This window comes from Diadema antillarum, unplaced genomic scaffold, assembly GCF_040938485.1.
Source record: "Diadema antillarum isolate AM-2024a unplaced genomic scaffold, OU_Dant_1.0 scf00000095, whole genome shotgun sequence".
Classification (NCBI taxonomy): Eukaryota; Metazoa; Echinodermata; class Echinoidea; order Diadematoida; family Diadematidae; genus Diadema; species Diadema antillarum.
Window position 1 is genome coordinate 766663 of NW_027270984.1, and position 24703 is coordinate 791365.

Consider the following 24703-nt stretch of genomic DNA (forward strand, 5'->3'; position numbering starts at 1 on the left):
GTTTCTAAATGTTCAACTACGCGATGTGATGATCTCCATCTTACTATTCCTCTGTTATTTTCATCCTCTATTCATCCACTTAACAGTAACGCCATTCTGGTGCCTTCTGGATATTGTGCCGATCAAAAATGAAAAGGGAGAAGTGGTCCTCTTCCTTGCGTCCCACAAGGACATTACAAAGACAAAGATGGCCTCACTCGATGAAGATGGTAGGAAGGTATAAGTGATGATGGTTAAGGGGAAAGCCGCGAGGGGCGTGGCGGTGAAGGTGGTGATGGTGGTGGTGATGGTGGTGGTGATGGGGGATGCTGGTGATGGTGACTATGGTAGTGGTGGCTGTAACTATGGTGATGATGGGGGTGGTGATTGGGATGGTGTGGCGGTAGTAGTCGCCATGGAGATGGTGGTTGTGATGGTAGTGATGACGGTTAATTTTATGGTGGTGGTGATGATGACGGTGGTAGCGATGATGGGCGGTGCGATGGTTTAGTAGTCGTGATAGAGATGGTGGTTGTGGTGCTGTAGGGTTGACGGTTGTGTGGTGGTGATGATGGTGGTGGTAATGGGGATGGTGTTAATGGTGGTAGTCGTGATGGAGATGGTGATTGTGATGATGGTGGTAGTGATGATGGAGATGATGGTTGTGATGTGTGATGGTAGTGGTGATGGGGATGGTAGTGACGATAGTGACATTATCCACAGTGGTGATGATGATGAGGATGGTGATGATGGTGATCGTGATAGATGGTCTTGTTTGTTGTGCTGAAAAGGGGAATGAAGGTGGAGGGGGAACAATATTGTCATATGTGTTTTGTTTGTTTCCTGCAAAGCTCTATACCATCAATAAATCTTTGAGACACTTTGTGATCTTCTGACACACATCCACCCAATTCGTCGTCACGAGGTTTACTTTCTTAGCGGAAACTTACTTGATACCTACGTATATCGCATTATGTGTCCACCCTGTTTGGTGAATGCCTTGCCGTCTCAGTACAGAGAAGAAGCAAAGTGTAATATTTTTTTGAATGGTTGCGAATATTTTTTTTTTCGAAATGGTGGTGCGGCTTTTAATCCACTCATTCCCTCTGCTAAGTTATGCTCCCTTTCCTCGAAATTCATGCCATCAATATGTGGTCGACTCGTGTTGCCTATCTTTCTCAAGAATGCACCGGAGTCGCAGTTTTTGTCTGTATTGCCTTGAATGTTTATGATAATGGTACTATAAGGAATACGCCAGCTGTCACATCTTTTCATGACTTTTCTCTCACCTCTGTTGAACCACGCCCATTAGGGGAGGGCTCATACGCAAACTATCACATCTCTTCGTGTCTTTTCTCTTCTCTTTTAAACCACGTCCATTATAGGGGAGGGGTCATACGATGACGACGACGAAGGGTCGGAAAATAACTACCTCAATGATCTACCATCGAACTACAACTACAACAGACGGAGAAGTCGGGCGGTGCTCTACCACCTCTCGGGTCATCTTAAGGAGCAGGAGAAGAAAAAGAAGAGGAAACTCAAAATCAACAGCGTAGGTTGCTGTCAGTTCTGTTGGCACTAAAGTGCAAGGAAGCTCAAATAAACATGTGAATTGAGTTGATGCAGCGATATTAGTAGAATACATCAGCAGAATTTGAATAGACATGGACAATCATTTGAAAAGTCATATAGGGTCCTATTTATACAGTTTCAGTGCCTCCATCGCTAGCTAAGATGACTACTGCAGTTCGTGATGCCACGTATGTACAACGATATAAGGAAAATACAGCGAGAGAATTCCACAAACTTTCATTTTCTTTAAAGTACATATTCCTTTATTATAATGAAAACTGTCGTCACTCAATGTCGACACGTAGACCTAGTGGGAGAACCATGCATTATAGCGGAGGCATACCAGTCGACGTAGCGACATTTCTAGTTATATTTATGTTCATACGTGAAGAAAAAGTGTTGAAGTCTTCTCATCCAGCGATGGCTTCACCGAAACTTTGAAAGCAAAATCATAACTTCTGACTTGATTTTCCAAGATTCATCAAACCTTGCTGTTTGTTGGATTGGTTTTTGTAAATATTATCACAATTATAAAGATTGATTCAGTGAGCAGATGTGTAAGATAAATCAGTGACTCCACTGGAATAAAGTGAATTTAAAAACATTAGTGTTTGATTGAGGGAGCTGACGGTGATACACGAGTGTTGTGTTTCTTCCAGGGTTTACTCTCCCCCAAATCAACAGTACTACCAGAGTACAAGGTGGCCGCCATGAAGAAATCACGGTTCATCGTACTACACTATAGTATCATGAAATCGGTGTGGGACTGGTGCGTGCTACTTGCTACCCTCTACATTGCCATAGTCGTGCCCTTCAACGCAGCAGTGCAAAACGCGAAAGAAACGTTAATGGTCCTCACCATTCTCGATGTCACGATAGAGGTTATTTTCATTTTAGGTCAGTTATCTTTGTTTTTTTTCATAAGATCAAAATAAGCATGTAATTCACTGTTTACTTATTCATTCATTAAGTTTTTCCCCACTTATCGTTGCGTTCGTAAAGCTATTATGGTGAAATGGTGAAAATATGAATTGCAAGAAGGGGAGGTACTTTAATTTTGATTATTGCTTGCCATCGTATCTTGTGCTACTACAGTCTCAACTGTAACCAGGGAGGTGGGATTATTTAAAATTTTGCACAGAAAACTGAAAAGCAATGGCATTAAAAAGTATGTATAATTCCCGCTCAATATAATCTTATCGACATTTTTTTTTTTAATTTAACTTGAGGTTTCTTTATTTTGATACATGACGCGTGCTCTTTGATTTCTTTTTTCCAAAGGCAAGATAAAATCTGTAGTACCGTGAAGCACTGTGAAGAAGAGAGGGATGTTTTCAGGTCAAGGTCAAACAAACTGTTCGAACTTTTTTTTCTTCGCCCTAGGATTAAAATATGATCATGAAAACAGGCCCCCCGGAAGAGCTTAAAGGGATGTATAGTATTAACAGAGATGAGAATTGTGCTTCTAGCTTTTTGCGAGATACCAAGAAACCACTTATGAAATACTACAGAGCATGCCATTCTAAGAGGCATTCAAAGTTTATTTGGTGAAAATCTGTTATGGAATGGCTGAGACATCCAAAAAACAAAGTAAAACAAAGCCACCGCAATAAAAGGTGGGTCCCATATTTTATTGGGATTGCTCGATTTTGGATATCTCAGCCATTTCAAAACCAATTTTCATCAAATAAACGTTGAATTCCTCTTAAAATTACATGCTCTTTCACATTTCATAACAGTTTCTCGTTATCTCAACAAAATAAAAATGATAGAAACCTGAAGTTAGGTCTTAACCAAAACTATACATCCCTTTAACTTGCATCATCCAACAACCAGCCAAAATTTTTTGTTAGCATTTGATAAAAAACGGGAATGATAGCCCAACATGTCAACCTATTTGTCGAACTATTTACTCACAATCAACAAACTTTACACATGCACCCTATTCTGTTAGAAAGCAAACGGATAGAATTAATTTCGACCTTAAAGGAATGGTTTAGTTTCGTTGAGATGGGGCTTTATTGTTCTAGTGTTTGTGGGTTAATGAGAAACCTCGTGTGAAATATGAAAGAGCATATACCATTCTAAAAGGAATTCAAAGTTTATATGATGAAAATTGGTTTTGAAATGGCAAAAATATCCCAAAGCAAAGAGGACCTAATTAAAGGTGGGACCCACTGGATATCTCAGCCATTTCAAAACCAATTTTCAACAAACAAACTTAGCATTCCTCTTACATGTCTTAGAATTGAAATAATGCTCTGGTTTTTAATTGTCTTGGAAAAATTTAAAATCTGAATTCTCCGTCTAAGTCGAAACTATACCATCCCTTTAAAAAGGACATTTCTGTAGGTATTGAAACTTGTGAAAGTCAGTGACCAGTAATCAATATTTTTACACTATCTTGCCTTCTTGCCTTGATTTTCTCTACCTAGATGTGGGTATCAACTTTCGAACAACGTACGTGAGTAAATCGGGGAAGGTAGTCTACGAGGCAAGAGCTATAGCGATAAACTACCTACGAAGTTGGTTCTTTATAGACTTGTTAGCAGCCGTTCCGTTCGATCTATTGATTCTCACGTTAAAGTTACAGGTGAGTTCTTATCGGAGTTCCAGCATGACTTGCTTTTATATTTGAATAATACGCTTTTGACAAATCACAACAGCGTTAACATCCATCATCATCTTCATCGTTGTCATCATAGCAGTTATAACAGATTGGAAAATCACGTAGCAGTCATCATTACGTAATAACGAGAATCTTCGAAAATAGTGTTACATTATGCAACATTTTGTACCGTCTGTAAGTGCAAATTTCAGCTGTCAGCAATTCTTGAGTTTTATGTTTAATTATGCATGTGAATGATTAAGGATTTGTCGCATTTCTTTTCGTCAGAAAGGATGCTTAGATATACAAGTATGTTTTTTTCATAATTACAAGAAGTCTTAAGGTTTAACATTGTGTTCATGATAAGGTTGGACGGATGTTAATGATATAATAATTATGAAATAAGACGTGGAATGTGCTTGAAACATAACTATGAAGATAATTTATAGTTCCACATGAATGAGTGGTTCTGGTTCATATTTCTCATTGCTAAAGTAAACTCGTAAATACAGGTGACCCAAGTCTACGTCCTCGAAATATCTGATTTGCTGATTTTACCCTTTTTTCAGTGATTAAGCTACTGATATTTCCGAAGTTTTGGTCTAATTTTGCTGTTTCAGAGAGAGATATGCCTCATCTCTTGTTTTGTGTTAACCATGGTTCCAGTACAAGTTGAAGTTGTCTTTAATAAATTGGATGAAATGCAAACAAACAGAAAGATAGAGCGTTTATCAAAATTGGATATGACGGTCATGGAATTTCAAAGAGAGTTGAGAACATAAGCCTTTAATTTTGTGTTTGTCCTTATTCCTTCTTTACTAGCAGCTGGACACAATTCAACTCATCAAATTGGCAAGGTTACTACGCTTGCTTCGCCTTCTCAACAAGATCGAGCGCTACTCGCAGTACAGCGCCATCGTCCTTACGTTCTTCATGCTCGCCTTTGCTCTACTCGCTCATTGGCTCGCTTGTATCTGGTTTGTGATTGGTCGACAGGAACTGAAGAGAAACGAAGAGGGATGGGATCTCGGTAGGCGGATGCATGAGTTTTATTATATCATACTTCCTACTCAGAAATCTAAAGGGATTAACCCTTTACGTCGAACTGAAAATGCTACAATGTGTATTCTCCATAAACCCTCCTTTGTCCAGGTCAATAGGAGTTAAGTAAAATCCCAACCATGCGTATAGGTGCCAAATAAATCTCCTTCCGAATCTTGTCAACGCCAAGATTTGAATTTTCTGTCAGTTAAAATACATATTCAACTACTTGTAATCTTATTTACAGGTGAGAAATGTCAAATTTACTCCATGCTTTGTAGTCCAGTGCCGTAAGAAACTTTCTTTTCTTTTCATTTCTTTGTTGCTGTTGCTTTTTTGTTCAGTTGATCACCAAGTTGATGTTAACAACGTCACGACATCTTCGCTCAAATCCTGAGAAGTCATTTAAGTTCTGACACACACACACACACACACACATACACACAAATCAGATTCCATTCTGATCCTGTAACTATTGCTGTTTTTAAGCAATGTTAAAAAAAAATCGTACTTTGAAGCTGATTTAAACGAATAGCTGGCCATGCTTTCAAGGAGCAATGCTGACACTTATAGTATCAAGTGATACGTGTATTTGTATTATTGACCTTTTTCCCATTGCTATTACTCTATCATTATTCATATCAAAATTATGTTACAGCTACCACAAAAGTCACTATAATCATCATTCTGATGGAAGCAAGGTAGTATATATGGTGGATATGATTCATGTCTTTTGGCAAAGTTGTGTTGCCCGCAATGTCCCTTTTGACCCAAGTGTATGTGTACTTGGCGATCGGGTAATGATAATGCCAGAGTTCTCTGGAAGATCAATGGCAACGCTGAAGAGGCTACACTGGGTCTGGATAAAGATGTTATCATCATCATCATCACCATCATCATCACCATCATCATCAACATCATCATTATTATTAACATCATCATCATTATCGTCATTATCATCATTGTCCTCCTCATCATCATCATTGTCATCAACATCATTATCATTAACATCATCTCATTATCGTCCTCATAATCATCATCATCATCATCATCGTCATCATCGTCATCATCATTATCATTATCATCATCATCATCATCATCATCATCATTATCATCAACATCATTATCATTAACATCATCTCATTATCGTCCTCATAATCATCATCATCATCTTCATCATCATCGTCATCATCGTCATCATCATTATCATCATTATCATCATCATCATCATCATTATCATTAGAACCATTATCATTCTGATTTTCACTTGGTCGTCGATTCTTTCCCTTTAATCCTACCATTTTTCCTCTCAGTTTTCTCTTCTTCTTTTTTTTCTCTAAATTCCAAGGCTGGATAAATGAGCTTGGTGATCAGCTGAAGACGCCGGTACACAATAGGTCGCTCCCCTACAACGACAGCATCTACATCACGGCTCTCTACTACACCCTCAGCAGCCTCACCAGCGTGGGCTTCGGCAACGTGTCAGCCAATACCAACACGGAGAAGATCTTCACCATTCTCGTCATGTTCCTGGGAGGTAGGTTTTGTATCCAAGATCTGTGGGTCTCACACTATATCTTGTAAGTAGAAAATGAATTATGTGGGGGTGCTGTGGCACAGTGGATAAGACTCGCGACTCCCAATCGGCAATGATCGGAGGACCCTTGATCGATTCCCGCGCAGTTCTTAGGTCTTTGGACAAGATATTTTGTCCCTCTCCACCCAGGTGTATAGATGGGTACCTGGCAACGCCTAGGGTAATAATAATGGCAGAGCCCTATGGCAGAGCCCTCTGGTAGAGCAGTGGCAACAATGAAGATGCTACCCTGGATAAAGAAGACGCTATTATTATATCACACGATATCGTTCCAAGGCCCAACGCTTTGTCAGTGTTTGCAGCAACAAAGATATTGGAATGAATAATCTCCAACGCTTTGCCGCAACAAAGATAGTGAAATAAATCCGGGGAAAATCAACAAAAGCAGTTTGATCAAAGCTGATGATTTCGTAGTAGTTGTTGTTGTTATTTTTAATAACGGGGACGGTTCCTTTATAAATGGCATCGCATTTGGAGAGCCAAGATTTTTTTTTTGTTGAATTCAATCGAGACAATATTATTTTTTGTTTCGTTGTAAATTCACAAAACATGCGCAAACCTGAAGTGACGGTGAACGCAGAATCTTTCTATAACCATCTGTGTGCCACATTAACCCGTTCCATACTAAATTCTGAAATCCCCATGGAATTAATATACAGGCCACCAGGTTCCCGTGTGGAACTGGTTAATTTCTTGCCCAAGGAAAAGTGGGCGAAATTTATGCACGTCTGACTCATAGGCACAAAAGAGTTAAAGACATTTTGAGCTGAGTTTGAGCTGAAGGACCCACTTGCAAGTCTTCGAACTGAACGGAGAGAAGTTGGTGATTTGCTTTGACATGAAACAGAAGAGATACTTTGGCGTTTTCAGAGAGGTTTGGTTTTTTTTGAAAATTGTATTTTGAGCACGAGTCTCCACAGAGAATTATTTACCAATATGAGACATCAACCATTCTCGTCATGTTCCTGGGAGCATCGGATTCTGCATTCGTGATGTCGGCTTCGCGTTCTTGAATGATCATATCTCGACAACATTCTGGAATTTGTTCATGCTGGTCATAAATTGTCGAGGGAGGGAAAAAGGCCTGCACAAGCCTTTTCATCACTATCGCCTGTGCTACATAAGGCTCACTTGATATCATTCATTTGCATTTCGTTCAGCCGTAGAGGGAGTATACACTTCAAAGTAGATGGATTAACCTGATACAGCATCTTGTTTTAAACACTAAAATCGTTGATGATGAGGTACATATTCTGTTTCTAAAATAGGCCTATACTGGCCGTTCTTCTCTGCCTGGTAGAAAAGGGCACATCAAATTGAAAGAGGTCATCCACCCCAAAAATAAATTAAGTTCAAAAGGAGTCTTTTTTTTCGGAAAACATTTCTTCACCAGTCCTGATGAATTTTCAAGAGAGTTGATAACGTCATACCCTCCGAATTTTTCATGTATGCTATGCATACAATTCGGAAAGAATTGCTATTTTTAGCTAATACTAGTAAAGGCATGTTATGATATCAAGATATATCAGAATTAACATTTGTTCTTTTTCATATTGGGGGGTTTCAAGGCAGGTTTTATATTCATACAGCTGAAATATGAGATTTTTGTCATTTCTGTATATGAAATGAATAAGAAATTGTGAGATCATGACATCGTCAATTTGCTCATTTGAATACTCATAAGGACTGGTCAAGAAATGTGAAATTTAAGAATGTCATATCCTCCTTATTTCTTATCCGATTTTTGTCATTTTTGTATCGTTCTGTAGGGAATATTTCTCTCTTTCTTTTGCAGTTTATTTATTTTGGGGGTGGATTTCTTCTTTAAGTGACAAATCTCAAAGATCTTCGTTCGGTTGTCTCGTTTTATCATCCCATCTGTGTAGCACTGTGCCACGCCGCGGTGTTCGGTAACGTGACGGCCATAATCCAACGCATGTACTCGCGTCGCGCCCTCTACCATACCAAACTACGCGATCTGAAAGACTTCGTGCGCTCGCACCACATTCCACCCGCCTTAAAGACCCGTATGCAGGAGTACTTCATGACATCGTGGTCAATTAACATGGGTATCGATACCACAGAGGTTGGTGAAACGATTTTTTTTTTAATGATTCACATTAAAAAAAAAGAAACAATACGATTGAGCACATCATTTTATCTAATGCATAGTTGGCTCACACTTAACCCGTTGAAGATTCGTCCCGAACATACTTGGGTAAGTGCCTGTGGGAAGTGCGCGTTATAGGAAGCTCTGCTCGTCCGCAACTGGTTAAAGTGACCCACAAAAAAAAAGGGGGAATAGAAGAAATGAGGTGGAGTTTTATGTGTCCTATAACAGACACGAAGATAAAAATTCAGTATATGCATCCATATCTTTGTGAAAAAGAACTTTTGAGTTGGTATATTAATATCTCTTCAATTGTGAACATTATATGATTTTATGCACCAGTATTTACACCTACATTGTTTGTATCATAGAAACATATCACATTTATTTGATTCACTTTATATTTCGCGGTGTATGACAATGACAAAGTGTCTTGTATGTATTTGCATATACACATAAACTTATTTGAATATTATGTTTTAGAAAAAAAAATCCTCTTTTCAGTAGATCACTCTTTTCCATCTCTATATCTATTTTTGTCACTATTGCAATGTATGCATTGTTTCTATTCATCCGTTCATGTGTTTTGTTTTAAACTTTATGATATAATATAATGCTTACGTACTTGTAACAGTATGATTTATCAAATATAGTCAATGTACTTTGTATTTGTATTGCCTTTTGTTTGATGGAAATCGAGAATACAATTGAAAAAAAAATTAATGATATGTGTCTTTGCGTGTATTTGTCATATGTAATGTTCTGATGTATGAACTTAAAGCGATCACAATATTTCGTTCATTTTGACTAGCTCTGTCTCCATCAGTTATTATGACGTCATTAATTTTATTTGTTACGTTTTAATCGGTTATCTAGATGCTGCAGACATTCCCCGAGGAGCTTCGAGCCGACATTGCTATGCACCTACACAAGGAATTTCTAGCTCTTCCTATCTTCGCTGATGCCAGCCAAGGTTGCCTCAGGTATATGAAAAAGGTGTCACTGCGAGGACAAGCGAAATAGCCTATCGTCAAGGCCTCGTTACTGAGACTCCAACCTTAACTCTATACGCTATGTAACGAATTTATTAAAGGCTACGTCTTGCACATAGGGATAACCGAAAAGTTGTGCGAGATAGTGGCGTCAAAACCATAGTAGAACATAGTGGAAGACGGGCCAGCACAAACGAAATGGCACTACCGACAGACATGCTATTTCAGTCCCATCGCATATCTCTCACTGTTTATTGGCAGTCAGTCTATGTTGATGGAGATGTTTTGAATTCGATAACCAGAGAACAATAGAAAAAGGCGGACTTTCAGGCACGCGCTGAGACGACAAGGATTTTTGTGTATTAAAAGGTCAATACTGGCATTATCCCGGCCAAATGTGGATATCAATTGATGAGCTTCATCCTTATCATGATGATGATGATGATCATTATTATTATTTGTTATTATATTTTCACTACTATTGCTATCATCATCCTCATTATCATAATCACTATTGTTATCATTACGGTTATCATCACTGGACGCCTCATGCCTAGAATAAGTATTCACCTGGTGTTCACGATTACTGCAAGCAACTCCAGATCTTCTATTAAAAATCGCATTGACGGTCTGCCGCAGTACTACCACAGCTATAATACCATGATAGTTGTCATTATGCTTGTTATTTTCATCATCATCATCATCATCATCATCATCATCACTATCACTACCATCATCATTATTTTCATTATCATCATTGATATCACTAACACCGTTATCATCCCATATTCTTTGGGTCTACTTGTGTTCGTCTAGCTTCAACACTGTAATCACTATTACAACACTCTTTCTTCATTTTCTTTCTCCCTTGCTGATGTCATTGCAATACTCACAGATCGCTGTCGCTGCGGATAAAGACGAGTTTCTGCGCGCCAGGCGAATACATTGTGCACCAGGGAGACGCCCTCAACGTCATCTACTTCTTGCTAAACGGGTCTATGGAGATCCTGAGACACGGCATGGTGGTCGCCATTTTGGGTAAAAGTCTTTGTATTGACGTAGCTTCTCGGGTTTTCATTGCTGATTAACAAATTGCCCTACATCATCTGTACATCGACGTAAATAAGCACTGAATTAATCACGTTCATCAGTGTTTGGTAGCAGAAGACACAATAAAAATCATGGGCATATTTATACCTGGGCATGATTCGAACCGACAACCTCCTGATCAGGACAGGCGTCCTACCCACTAGACCATCGAACAGTGTGGTTCTGATCCTTATAACATGCCGCGGGTAGGGCCTACTTCGTATAATATTATATTCAAATCAACGAAATTCTTGCGTCAAGGTGTTTTTTTTTTCTCCTGAATAATGGATAATGGATTATAGTTGTATTTGATGAGACGCTTGTCCTGTGATCAGGAGGTCGTAGGTTCGAATCCTGCTAGAGTATGCATGTCCATGATTTTTTTTTTTTTGGTGGTGGTGGTCATTATCTTCTAGCCTAGTGTTTGCTTGTCTGCTTCAGTTGTGTTTTTGCATTCATGAAGGCGTCCATCCTTTACAATCTTGAAGACAGTTTAACTCCGTGGTTTAGTATTGCGATTCGTAGGCCCTGAAGTGCGTTCTCTATAATCTCTAACGGGATAATATTTGTGAACATCGGGTGAAAAAATTGGACTCAAGCGAAATCTTGTAAGAGGAGTGTCCCATCTTGGCATTTCATCCTCATAATGGTTGTGTTCTTGGATTGTCGCACATTAAGCACTTTGCAAATTAAACACACTGTGTTTATATTTTGTCGAATGTAATAAGTTAATTGATCTCACCAAAATGAACTTGTATATTGTTCCTGCAAGTTTTGCCGAATAGTCATGGGCATTCTCAGACAAGACTTAAAGTTCCCAAACAAGACTTAAAGGGATGGTATAGTTTTGGTTGAGATGGGTATTCAGGTTTTAACTTTTTGCAAGATGATTAGAAACCGCTAATATGAAATACTAAAGAGCATACAGTAATTCTAAAAGAAAGTGAAGGTTTACTTGATGAAAACTGGTTTTGAAATGGCCGAGACATCCAAAAACATAGCAAAATAAAATGGTCATAATACAAAATGGGTCTCACCTTTACATTAGGACTTCATTGTGTTTGGATATCTCAGCCATTTCAAAACCGATTTTCATCAAATAAACTTTCAATTTCTCTTAGAATTGTATGCTCTTTAGTATTTCACGTAAGTAGTTAATTGTCTTGCAAAAAGTTAAAAAAAAACCTGAATCCTTGTCTTAACCGAAACTCTACCATCCATTTAAACCTGGCTATCTTTCAGGGCACATCAGAGATATAAAGCATATTGTGAAGACAGCAAATACTATGTTTGAATATCATGGAATGACTGTTCATAAGATGTAAGATTTTTTTTAAATGTAGTATCCTATGTTGTCGAGTGGTTGTGTGTCAATGCACGAATAGTCAAAAATCAGCATCACTTTGAATCAAATCATAATTCTCTGACTTTTTGAAGGGCATGTCCAAGGAACTATGAGAAATATGACATGAACTTATTGGTGGTGCTACCGATTCAATCCATGCATTATGAATGATTTCTCTTATCAACTCCAGGAAAGGGCGACCTCTTCGGCTGTGACCTCTACGTCACAGATACCGTCATTCAGTCCAGTGGCGACATCCACGCTCTGACCTACTGTGACCTCCAGTCAGTGACTCGGTATGTCTTTCATTGCGGCACAGTCTAATACTTACACAACGATAAGATAGTCATAGCACGCATTCCGGAACTATATTTTTCACTTGCAATGCTCAAAATTACAAACTCAAAACGACTTCACTTTTTAAAGCCACCATAGCTTAGCAGCGATTGTTGCATATTTCATCATTTTCTGTATCTCTTCAGTATCTCTTCAAAGAAATATGTTCGTGAGAAAGCTATATGATGAGGAGAGGACCTTATATTGATTAAGAGAATGTGGCTTATTGAAGCCTGAATAAATTATGCTCAGGGATCCTCCCTACCACTGTCATTGCATCCATGAGTAATTAGCTTCTTTTGTAGTAACAGTGCTTATTGAAACGTGTTCACCATTTTTGTATTAAAAAGACAGCGGTAAGATGCTATAAAGAAACTCTTCCCAAGTAGTTTCAAGGCAGAGTATTAGTTGTTTCCAGTAGAAAGAAGCTGTATAACAGCAGCAGTAGCTCAGTAAATTCATTTTTTTTTTAATATTTCACAACAGAGAAAAAGATTAACACGCAAAAAAAGAACAGCACCATCTGAATGTCAGATAATCACCAAAATAATGTAATCCCTGCATATAGAAATTGTCATGTCGATGAGCGGCTGTACAATGTGTACATCATAGTGTGTACGTACATTTTAGAAATGGTTCTCCTCCAGAATCGTAAAGAAGAAATAAAGGATTTGGCTTTTTTTTTCTTATTAGAATTAATAGGTGTAACGACTTTCATCATCTATTACCTGAACTGTCTTTGAGAATGTAATGTCAATGCCAAGGTCAAGTCACAGCGCTAGTAATCATTTAGTATAAAACGATATCCAGTTGAATATCTCGGGTAAGCCCCACAAAGTGAAGAAAAAAAAACATTGTTCAATGTTCATTATCTACATGCGTTGTTCATTCAGGCGACTACTCAAAGCACTCGATGTTTTCTTTATTCTATAATAGTATTTCTTAAAGACACTTTGTTTTCGGTTTTTGTGTTTCTGATTCAGACACGAACTTTTAGAGGTCCTGTCAAGCTATCCAGAGTATCATAACAAATTCCAGCAAGAGATTTCACGCGACTTGACCTTTAACCTCCGTGAGGGATATGATTCAGAGGTAAGATGCGCTTGCCTTAGGATGGACATGAAGACAAAAAGCCAAAGACTCTCACCATTCCCATTCTATTTTTTTTTTCAGTCATCGTTGCATTAATGGCGGCGCAATTCCATTCACGCATGCGGCGCTGAGCTGTTGCCTTCTAGTTTAAACTTTCATCAAATCTTTCATACGTATGGTACCATATCAACCGCTCTACAGTGATATGTTTCAGGTACTGTTCCATTCTTGTTTTTAGAGGTGCGATGGATAATTCAGTTCAGTTATCGTCAGTACCCGTTAGGTTTGTAGAAGAGAAATGTCAATTTCATAATTGGTCCTCTTTGTTCGGTCATATTCAAGAGTTATAGACTGCCAGATATATCTATTTGGATTAAAAAATGACACTCTATCAATAAACGACGCAAAAGACATGAAAGAGGACGCAAACTTTATTTTTGGGAGAAAATACTTTTTGCCATTTGATTATCGAACTCATTCTTTCGTGCAAAGGCGATATTCCAAGTACATGGTAGGTCTGTTTCATCTATAATGAAAATAATAAACTCATGCAGATGAATAAATTAAAAAAATGAAATTAAGTGAAGTGTAATCTTATTATCATATTTTGAGGCAAAAAACCAAAACAAAGTCCATATGCCAACTCACCAATTACGATAGATGAATGCAAAATCAATTATGTGCAGTACACGGATTAGATATTAAACCAAAAGCTAGATCAATTAATTTCATTCGAATTGTATTATAATTCAGTTATCCAACTAAATCAATTCATTTTCAATTTACAAATTAGGATCAAACCTAGTCATTTTTTCACCAGTATATCAGTGCTTACTTGTGAAAAAAAACCGATTATCATTCCGTCTTGTAAAGAGAAAATATTCCTTTTTCTTGCTCATATCTTTCTGCTACCATACTGCACTATTTTTTTTTTGATCCCGAATCCTAACCTTGAGCATTCACTCAAATTCCATCGCTACCCAATATTTATCGTCAGCCAATCATTCACGTACGACTGTGTGCATTAACTACCTTTTGCATTCGATTTGAGGTCGAAGGTTATCACCACGACAACCATCTGTAGTACCTGTGTGATTCAATTCAATTTCTGCCAGATTTGAATCTGCCCCCATTAACGCATTTTATGCAGGATTTAAGTTCTTATTCTGACAGAGCTATCGGAAATTTAAATATCTGCTTGGTTTCAATGCTTTACCTGGTCGTAATAAATGACGGTCATGAGATTGTCTTTTCCGTCATTTAAAGGCCTACTGCCATAAGAAATAACTCTGAAAATATCTTCATTTTGTTCCAGCCAAACAGCTCCTAAATGCTGCTGAGGGCTTTTACAGTTTCACACATCTTGCTATTGTTAGAAATTCTATTAAAAAAATGTAAAATGTATTGACGTTGTGCGTGTAAATGACACCGTCAGATTCAATTTTGCGTTAACAGGAGTAAGTGTTCGATATTGCAAATGAAGTCAAAAGGAAGAATATCATTGAATTCAACTATTACAGGTGATTTACCTTCCACGATCATTCTGCAGAACTACAATAAAACTCACCCCAAGGATGTTTTACCGCCGTTGAAATGAAGAGGCAGATATATCCATATTATGATGCCATTCTGCTCTTATTGGTGATAATAATCCCCAGCAATAATTAACACTTCGCATGACCAAACAAAAAAGAAGTTATTGATCTTGCGGCTGTTTGAAATACGTCGATATTTCGCATTCGATTTCCGAGGAAGCTTCGGAACTGGAATGGAATGGACCATCTCTAGTTTGACATCATATTTCATCATCATGCAAAATGATGTGACAATTGCGCCTGGAGGGACGGCTTTTGAATGCGATTTTAAAACTGTTTTGTTGTATTCCTTACAAAGATAGGAAATGCAAATGTCGTAATAATGCGGTTGATCGTAGGTTTAGTGTCCACTGCTTGAGGCAAAGGATTCTTGGGTGTAACTTCAGGAACATTTTTGCTTCCTACGATGATCAATGAATTAAAACTGTTCTTCACAGTTGCCTGTTAAGGTTACAAATGTGTATCAACGTGTCTTGTTTTCTTTCTCTTTCCATCAACTTTTTTTCTCTCTCTCCTCTCTTTTTTCTTTCTCTTTCTCCTTCCTTTTTTGCTCTCTCTATGTATGAAACTTATTAATAATACTGTGCAAACCCCAGGCAAAGCTCACTTTTGAATCATCTTCTTACGATACGATGAGCAAAACAATACTCTCGTGTTTTCATTTACTTTTATATGACAATCAAAGAGTCGCAACAATACTTTTTTCCTCCCCTATAGCTCTTTCACAACTTGTCAAGCGACCTCAAATCATGTTTCATTTCTCAGCCATTTCTGTTTTCCTTTATAAGCATTACTTCCATTCTATGATCACGCTTTCTTGCATTGACTACAATCCTTAACCAGTTGCCTTCAGTGACAAGGGAACAAAATCCCCGAAAGCTCCTATGGTGTAAACCATAGTGGGCGTGGTCACCTCCCAAAGGCCACGCCCATTAAGAGGAAGCCTGGATGAAAATGCAGGTTTCACCGATATTCGTTTCTATGGGGGCGAGTGTCTACCTATGGTGGAAAACAAAAACCAAGAGAGGCCATGTTTCTTTCGGGCCACTTTAAACCAATATATGGTTTACATTTCTCATTTCTTTTCATTTTCAAAGACGTCAAACTATATCATGTACTTATAGTCCCAAATGGAGCAGACAAAAATGGAAAAGATATTTGAAAGTAATAAATCAGGAATCGACGATTTCGAGTGACAAAAACAAACAAACAAACAAACAAACAAACACACAGACATACACACAAAGGAACGAGAGAAGATTATGTAAAGCATCTCATGTTTAGTATGGCACCACCTCTATTGCTCACCTTCTTTCAGCAATTTTGGAGCTCCACTCAAAATCCGCCTGACTTGGATTACCCAGCCGAAAAAGCACAGAAAATGAAGAAGTTCCTCCGACGGTGGAGAAAAAGAGCAAGAGTGAGTGTTCCCATATCACTAGAGCCAAAATGCCTGCCGTACCAGCCAGCATAGACTAGTGCATCTGATTTTTTTTATATATATTTTTTTACCTCCTGATTATTATCAGTTCTATATATCTTCATACCTTTTTTGTATGTATATAAATTTATATAAACATATTCATATTTTTTCAGAATTTTATTTCTTTTATTGGAACCTTTACATTCATATTATATACTTTCCAATCCCCGAACGTTTTTTTTTTTTTTTTGCAATGGTTTTGATACAGAAAATATAGATACTTTTATATAGTTGATTTATTTTTTTTTTCTTTTGATTTCCAATACATTTTTTTTCCAGTAAACTTGCGTCAGTTCGAGTAAGCACACCTGGCCAGTAGGCTTGCCCGCCGGTAACTGACGCAACGTAGAGTGTATTAGTTCTTCCCTGCCCGCTCTGTCAGTTTGTAACGAGCATGAACACCTTTTTTTTTCTCTTGTTCCTTTTTTTGGCCTGGGGATTAAATATAGAGAAACTGAAGACACAAAAATCTTGGCTGGGCTCGAGAAAATTATGGCTGTAGTGAGTGAACAGGGTAAAAGGCACCGAGGTTGTAACGAGAGAGAGAGAGCAAAGGTAGCACTGCGCCTCTTGATTTCGAAAAACCTCAACCGAATGCAATCTGCATGCGAACAATTCTCACCTCACTCAAACCATAGTCTTTTTTTTTCTTTTTTTTTTCCTTTGGTCACTTCCCACGTTTCAACGCCACAAACCACCTGCACATGGACGTTCGCACCAAATGATTCGAGCATTGAATAGACTGCACATCTCTCTTTTCTGTTGTTGATATTAGTTCTTGAACGTGTCTCGCGTAGATATGATTTCCGGTGATGATGTCAATGTTGGTTTCTTATCTATATAACTGTGTTTTTTAATGTGCATAGAATGTTTGAATTATTGTGTTTTACGTGGAACAAAACGGAAACGTCGTGGATTTGGCTTTTCCCTCCTTTGTTCTTCCAATGTGAATCTTTCTTCATTCTCCATTTCAAAGACAGCCAGCAGGTGACGATCTCCGGATGACGATCATGACTCGACATTATTTTTCTCCACAGCCGTGCGGAGACGTCACTCTATCGAAAGATGGTAATCATTGTTTGTCATTAAGTAATATTACGCAGAATAAAATACGGAGTTTGTTTCACCGTCTTTCATTCTGTCCCCGTTCCTCCATCGACTCATCGCGTCATTCCGCCGACTCTCCGGCAGGCCGAAGAGAAATACTCGTACTGCGAGACGAACAACAGCGGGCGCAACACGCGGCTGACGTCGATCTCGGAGGTTCGCGACGAGGAGGAGGTCGGCACGTCGAAGCAGATGAAAGATTCGTCCACGGACACGGGGGAGGACAATATGGAGAACAGACATATGCTCCTGGAAGTCAGCAACTCAGTCGCAACATCAGTACCACCTGATCTAAGTCCAAGGTATAGATACGCTCATGTTTAGATAATGATCCCACGAAAATGAGGGAATTACTAACAAAAGGGTCAACTCAGCAACCGAATTGATTAATTGATTAATTGATTGATTAATTGATTCATTAATTAATTAATTCATTCATTCATTCATTCATTCATTCATTCATTCATTCATTCATTCATTCATTCATTCATTCTTCATTCATGTATTCATTCATTCATTCATCTATTAATGCATCATTCTTTCTTTCATTTTTTTGATTCATTCATTCATCCATTCATTCATTTATTCATTCATTCATTCATTCATTCATTCATTCATTTCCATCAAACTAAAAATATCAATATGCATTTTCAGGGCGGGAATTGAAAATTGATCAATCAAGATGTCTGATTTTCGTGATTTCATCCTCCGAACATACGCATCTTTTATTCCTTTCACTTACATGTTCTTCTCTAAAGTGCACGATATTTCTGCCTAGCATAACTTGTGTTGCCGAGCTTCGTGCAACAGCAAGTCTTCATTTTGTTACAATAGTATGACATATCACGAATTGTCGCAGCATGACGCTCACGTTATAATTGCATTATATCTATGTGCTGGAAGTGTGATTACTTTAACGATATCATGCAAGTGTTTGGTTTCTTCTTCGCTTATTAAGCTTATCCTTCAACTGTCGTTATTAATCATTATCTTGTTTTTGTCAGTACTTATCACAAGTAAACGATTTCCGCTTCGCCAATGATTCAACGGAAATTGTTTTCAAACGAGCTTGCTTTTATGAAGGCCTCATCAATTTGCATACGTGTAATTACTTCCTCCTTTACCCCGAAAGTCCCTTGTCAAAGACCATTATAATTTTGCCAATTTACAAATTTATATTCTACTCAAGTTTATGCCATTTTATCGTATCTATTATTTTGATGTGTCTCTACCTCAGAATATTAAAAAGATGACATTTTTGAAAGTCATAAAAGATTAACCTACTAACCTATGCAAGTGAAGAAAAATGTTAGCATTCCCAGGTTGTTAAACTCGCTAAATGACGTGGAGGTTATGAGTAGACTCATCCAAATGGCACACGCGCCAAAGAAAACTTACCAACGCACCAGCCGCGCGCCACGGTTCAGCTTTAGTGGTGATATTAATGTTATGTCTCCCTTTATCTGCCATCGTTTTTGGCATCATCCACAGGATCGTCGATGGAGTGGAAGATGAGGGCAGCCAGTTCAAGCGGCACAGTTTCGACTTTCCGGCTAGCCGCAGCACGGTCCATCCGTCGGCGACACGACATCGGAGCCTGACGCTGGCCCCACGCCAACCTCTTGTTGGTGAGAGCCGCATGAGACAAAGCTACACGGCTCCTCAGCTGTCGAACGGTACGACATCAAAGAGGGCGCCCTATATATTCATACAGATAGATAGATAGATAAATAGATAGATAGATAGATAGATAGATAGATAGATAGATAGATAGATAGATAGATAAGAACAATGTATCAGACAGGCAAATAGACTGGCGCAGATGGATCGAAAGTGCATAAAATTGGCTTGTGTACGTGTGGGTGTCTTTTTGTGTTTATGTGTATTCATAGTATCTCTCATTATGGTTCCTCCTATGTTATGATGGTGTTCCCAAAGAAATCAGCAATTCTACATTCCGGCAGAAGTTCGATGCAGTTTGTAACGTTTTTCTCCACTATTCTACCTCTTTCAATTCCCCTTTTCACTTTCTTTCTTGCACCGACTCTCCATCTCTTCATCTCTATCTGTCTATCTATCTGTCTGTCTGTCTGTCTGTCTGTCTGTCCGTCTGTTTATCTTGCCTCTCCCAATGCTGTTTTATACCTACAGATCAAACCACGAGATCGAATTCTTCCGACTCGCTGTATCAGGAGGATCTTCGACACGAATTGGAGTACACACGAAACAGTGTGGAGCGTCTCGATAAACAGGTTAGTTTATCACGTTTATCACGGGTGATCTATCACTTGGTCTACTCCCACTTTGTCTAATAGCCATTTAGTCTCAACCCACATGGTCTAATCCTGTTTCGTCTAAAACCAGTTCATATAATGACCATTTAGTCCAATTGCCACTTAGCCTCATTACCAGTTGGTCTACTCCCAGATGGGCTATGGCCACTTTGTCTAATACCCACAGTTTATTAGACAAAATGGGAAAAAGTCCAAGGAGGCAAAACTGCAATTAGACCATCTGGTCATTAGACGAAACGATAAGTAACCAAACTGGGCATTAGACCAAGTGAGAAGTAGACCAAACGGGCATTAGACCAAGTGAGAAGTAGACCAAACGGGCATTAGACCAAATTCATAGTAGACCAAGTGAGTTTAGCCATAGTGGTGTTAGACGAACTGGGAAGTAGACCATCTGACAGTATAGACCACGTGGCAATAAACCTTTATCACTTACACTACAAGAAGTAACCGAGTTTAACACCAACAGGATCCAATAAACTTGTTAACGAGGTTGCCCCTACCCCCCTTGTCTATGCTTTGGAGGACTGGGGCCGACGGGGAGCTAGGGCTGAGGTGATAGCGAACAGAAATAAGGAAGCTTGCAGAGGACTTGGCTTTTAAACTTTCGTAGGCGCCAATTTTTGGAACAAAAAGGCACTTTCTGAACAGTTTTTTTTTATCTTTGCCTGTCGCTTCCTTTTTCTGAAGAAGGAAGCCAAGGAGTTTCGACGAGGTTCCTTTTCTCCTCCTCGCCCTTCAAATTGTCCTTTCGTCCTTTATCCTGTTCCTACTATAGAGTGATGAGTTTCTTTTGGTTGTGAAGATAGGATATTAGCTCTAATTCAGCGACTGCTGGGTCTTTTTCCCTCGTATTCTGCAGGTATCGAACCTAAGTCGAGACGTATCACACTTAAGCCAGGATTTGCGCGCCGTTGTGAAACTCCTCCAAGTCATTTCTCCTCTCGCCTCGTCTGCTGCACAGCAGGGAACGAACGTGGCGGGGGCCAGTGCGTCCAGCGTGAACGGCCCAGCCACGCTAGGTCTTCCACCGCCCCCGCCCCCGCCGACCACGCCCTGCGTGATGACGGTCAAGATCGGCCAGGGCGGCGAGGAGGACATCATTCACGTGCAGCGACAAGACGGCGTGCTGGAGACGAGCTTAGGAGGCGGCATGCCTGAGCTCCCCGAGGGTGCCATGGGACCCACCGTAGCAGCTCTGACTTCGGCCGCGATGGCTTCTGCTAGCAGCAACAGCGCCAGCGCGAGCTCAACTCTCGAGCGGCCATCACGCCGGGGTAGTGGTGGGGGCGCAGCAGGGGGGAGTACCGATAAGGACGACGCCAGTTCCTCAGCAGCCAGCGTGCGACAAACTTCTCTTGTGCTATTCCACGGTCCTGATGGCAACATGGTGGAATCGATCAGCATGGAGCGGCTCGATTATGACTCGGAAAATGGGACAGATTTATGAAGGATCGAACAATCGACGATTAGTCAATCTCAATCATTCCTCATTAGTCAGTTATTGTATCATATAGATGTGACTATGTCTGCATCATGTTTGCTCATTTTTATTCCTTCGTTATCCACCCCAAACCTGCTGTTTTTGAAGATAAGTTAACATATCGTTTTTAGACCTGAAGCCTGTTATCTCACATTATAATGATCGTTAGATTCATGGACTTGATGGGTAAAGCATCAGAAATGTATTCTTATGAGAGAAATTTCATTTTGCATAAAGCAAGAACAGGATTCCATACGGTGAGATTTAAGCCGTTGATATTGTTTGCAGTTAAAACAAGGAGTAAACATGAATTATAGGATATCAGGGAATCGTCAAATGTGGCAAATTTTAGGGAGCTTTAGATTTTCGGGACGCGGACGTTCAGAGGGAAAACCGTTCTGCGCATGCGCTAAATCGCTTATCAAAATCGATTTTGCGCCGTCTGAGTTTTCACGACGTGTTGTGGGCCATTTTAGCGTCCTCTCAAATTCACGACGCAGAGAGCTACTTGATGCAATGTTCATATGGAGGCGCCATTTCACTTTGCATAGCTTGCGTCTTCGCGAAACCCGCAGCTTAACCTTGCAACAAGATACAAGGAGGGAGGAGAACGGGGAACGCAATCGTCGTCTTAACGTTCTCGTCGCAAATCTAAAGCTCCCTAATGAAAGACCCGGTAGCCCTGGACATCACGGGGTAAGAAGGCTGACGCGGTTCGAGTATACTTTTCTCGAGAATTCCCATAACGATTTATGTACAGTTTTATCACTGATATCTGTGTAAGTACACGCACAGCCGAAGAACCTCGGCTGGAGACGACAGTTACCGTTGAGCGTGTATTTCGGTGCACGTATTCGCTGACCAGCGCTATTCGTGGTTTTCGAATGAATCCCGGTGTGCAGCGAATGAATTGGATGAGCCAACCCATGAATTCCCACGCTGTCAAATTATCATCTCATATAAAACATGTCCACATAATGCGAAATGCCCGATAACTTACATATTCAAATGTTATGCTTACCTCAGTGACAGATATTTTGCCTGAGCTTGTTCGAGCTTTTTCTGAATTTTTTTTCGACATAGCAACAACTAATGCATACAAAGTGTATTTCAAATATGGAAATGCATTGAGTATACGTACAAGCCTATTCGGTTTTAAAACACTGTAACTTATGTCGGCAATTACTGGGTGGCTTCAAGAATAAAAGAGAAGATGATTCAATGGGTTATGCAATGAGTCAGGTGCATTACTATGTCAGTGCATTATTAATCAACTGTTGCTCGGCATACTGAAGCCCCCCCCCCCCCCCTGCTATAACTGAAATAGACATTAATTTGAATGTATACTAGAAAACTGACCTTAAATACGTGGCGTATGGAGTGGTGGAAGATTTAACGGCTTGCCACTTATTCTTTCTTGAGTATGTATGTGGCCGCGAAAAGGGCCTACCCACTCCCGACGTTTCGGTAAGCATGTTATTACCGTTTTCAAGAGAATAAAATGGCAAGAACATACTTAGGAAATACGTGGTGCACCGTTGAGCCTTCTTTCACTCAACGTTCTAACGCCAAGGAAACCTTCAAAGATTTCCAATGACGTATTCATTTTTGGATTTGTCGACTGATATTCCAAGTGTCATACTTTTCTCTAAATTCCCCAGTGTCATCTAGATGTTCATTTATTTGTTACTTTTGTTTTATTCCCTACGCTTTGGAGAGTTCATGAGTCCCGGGTGTTTGAGTCAGGCACTTCTTCAGTCCAGTAAAACCGCCGTGGGATGTTGGATTGAATGGGGGTTTTCCCTAGATTTCAGCGCATGCGCTCATGCTGTCCAATATGCGAACTTTTATCAATCTGCCTCGCCTTCCTGCCGATGGGCTAATAATGTTGCTACAATGTATTAATCAGCAAATATATTTTAGGCCACTACCCGAGGTTCCACACTCAGCGAAACTTCTTCTTTTTAGTCAAATACCCCTTAAGCAACTGTCTCTGGATAACAGGAAAGGGGGAAAGACTTTTGGTTCATATTTGCGTTTAAGAAAAAGAAGAAGAAGAATATGCTCTGATGGGTTCGCCTCAAAACCGTCAAGGTAACTCATTGCAGGATCACCGTCGCTTATATCGGAGAACATTTAATTTCGTTCATCCATCTTTATTTTAATCTGCTCTTTCTTAAAGCTTAGTTTGAGAGAAGCTCTCGTAAATACTTCGAATACTCGGAGCGTTGTTGTGGTCAATCATTTTCAGCCAATACTTTAGACAATATTCTGCGGTCTTGCGTTTCTGTGGCAAGCTTCTCGTTCTAGTGGTTTGGCAGATTAATCATTAGCAGAAGAAAATTGGCACTAGAAGCCAACACACACACACACACACACACACACACACACACACACATAAACACAAAGAAATACAGATCACAAGCTTTCTGTGAAAGCGTTGCATTTTACGCGCAAAGACGCGTCGAAACGATTCGAAAATATCCAGCGTTCAACGAACGTTGTATGCGCGTATGGAGACGATTTGTTACAGATAATATAAGCACTAAGTGGTTAGAATATTACGTAAAAATACACCGATGGCTTTTGTCTTCGTTGTATTGCATTGCGTTGACCATTCGTGATAATCTACGCTCGTGCACTTACGACATGTACGACGTGAGTTGTTGCAGGTCAAAGATGAGGGGAATCAATTGTTTTTACCATTTTGGTTAAAGAGTAAACTTTTGCACCAGTTTTTCTATTGCTGTTTTCTACACCTGAGTTAGCTGAATAGTTATTTTGTAATATTGTCATCATTAAGTGATGTCTTGTGCGATATAATCATTATCGGTAATTTTGCAGTCAATGTGTATATGATTTATCAGTGACTCGAGATAGAAAAAGTTGAACGTGTGTTTGTCTCGCACTGATCGGTGATGTGGGGAAAACCTGATTGGTTTGATGGATTCCATCTTGAAGGCAACAATGTTGTTCA

At 39.4% G+C, this 24703-nt stretch overlaps 1 protein-coding gene across 1 annotated transcript in view; it reads left to right on the forward strand.

The window, feature by feature from the left end:
• LOC139718531 (voltage-gated delayed rectifier potassium channel KCNH8-like) overlaps nt 1-22579 on the forward strand; it is a 194914-nt gene extending 172335 nt beyond the window's left edge. The window contains exons 4-18 of the mRNA XM_071630003.1: nt 87-209; nt 1365-1534; nt 2214-2451; nt 3990-4147; nt 4985-5192; nt 6552-6740; nt 8687-8886; nt 9787-9893; nt 10798-10940; nt 12527-12632; nt 13656-13764; nt 18034-18251; nt 19441-19625; nt 20101-20201; nt 21106-22579. Coding sequence (XP_071486104.1) covers nt 87-209; nt 1365-1534; nt 2214-2451; nt 3990-4147; nt 4985-5192; nt 6552-6740; nt 8687-8886; nt 9787-9893; nt 10798-10940; nt 12527-12632; nt 13656-13764; nt 18034-18251; nt 19441-19625; nt 20101-20201; nt 21106-21693 — 2843 coding nt within the window. The 3' untranslated portion in view covers nt 21694-22579. The remainder of the gene's footprint in view (nt 1-86; nt 210-1364; nt 1535-2213; nt 2452-3989; nt 4148-4984; nt 5193-6551; nt 6741-8686; nt 8887-9786; nt 9894-10797; nt 10941-12526; nt 12633-13655; nt 13765-18033; nt 18252-19440; nt 19626-20100; nt 20202-21105) is intronic.
• Nucleotides 22580-24703: the final 2124 nt, after the last annotated feature.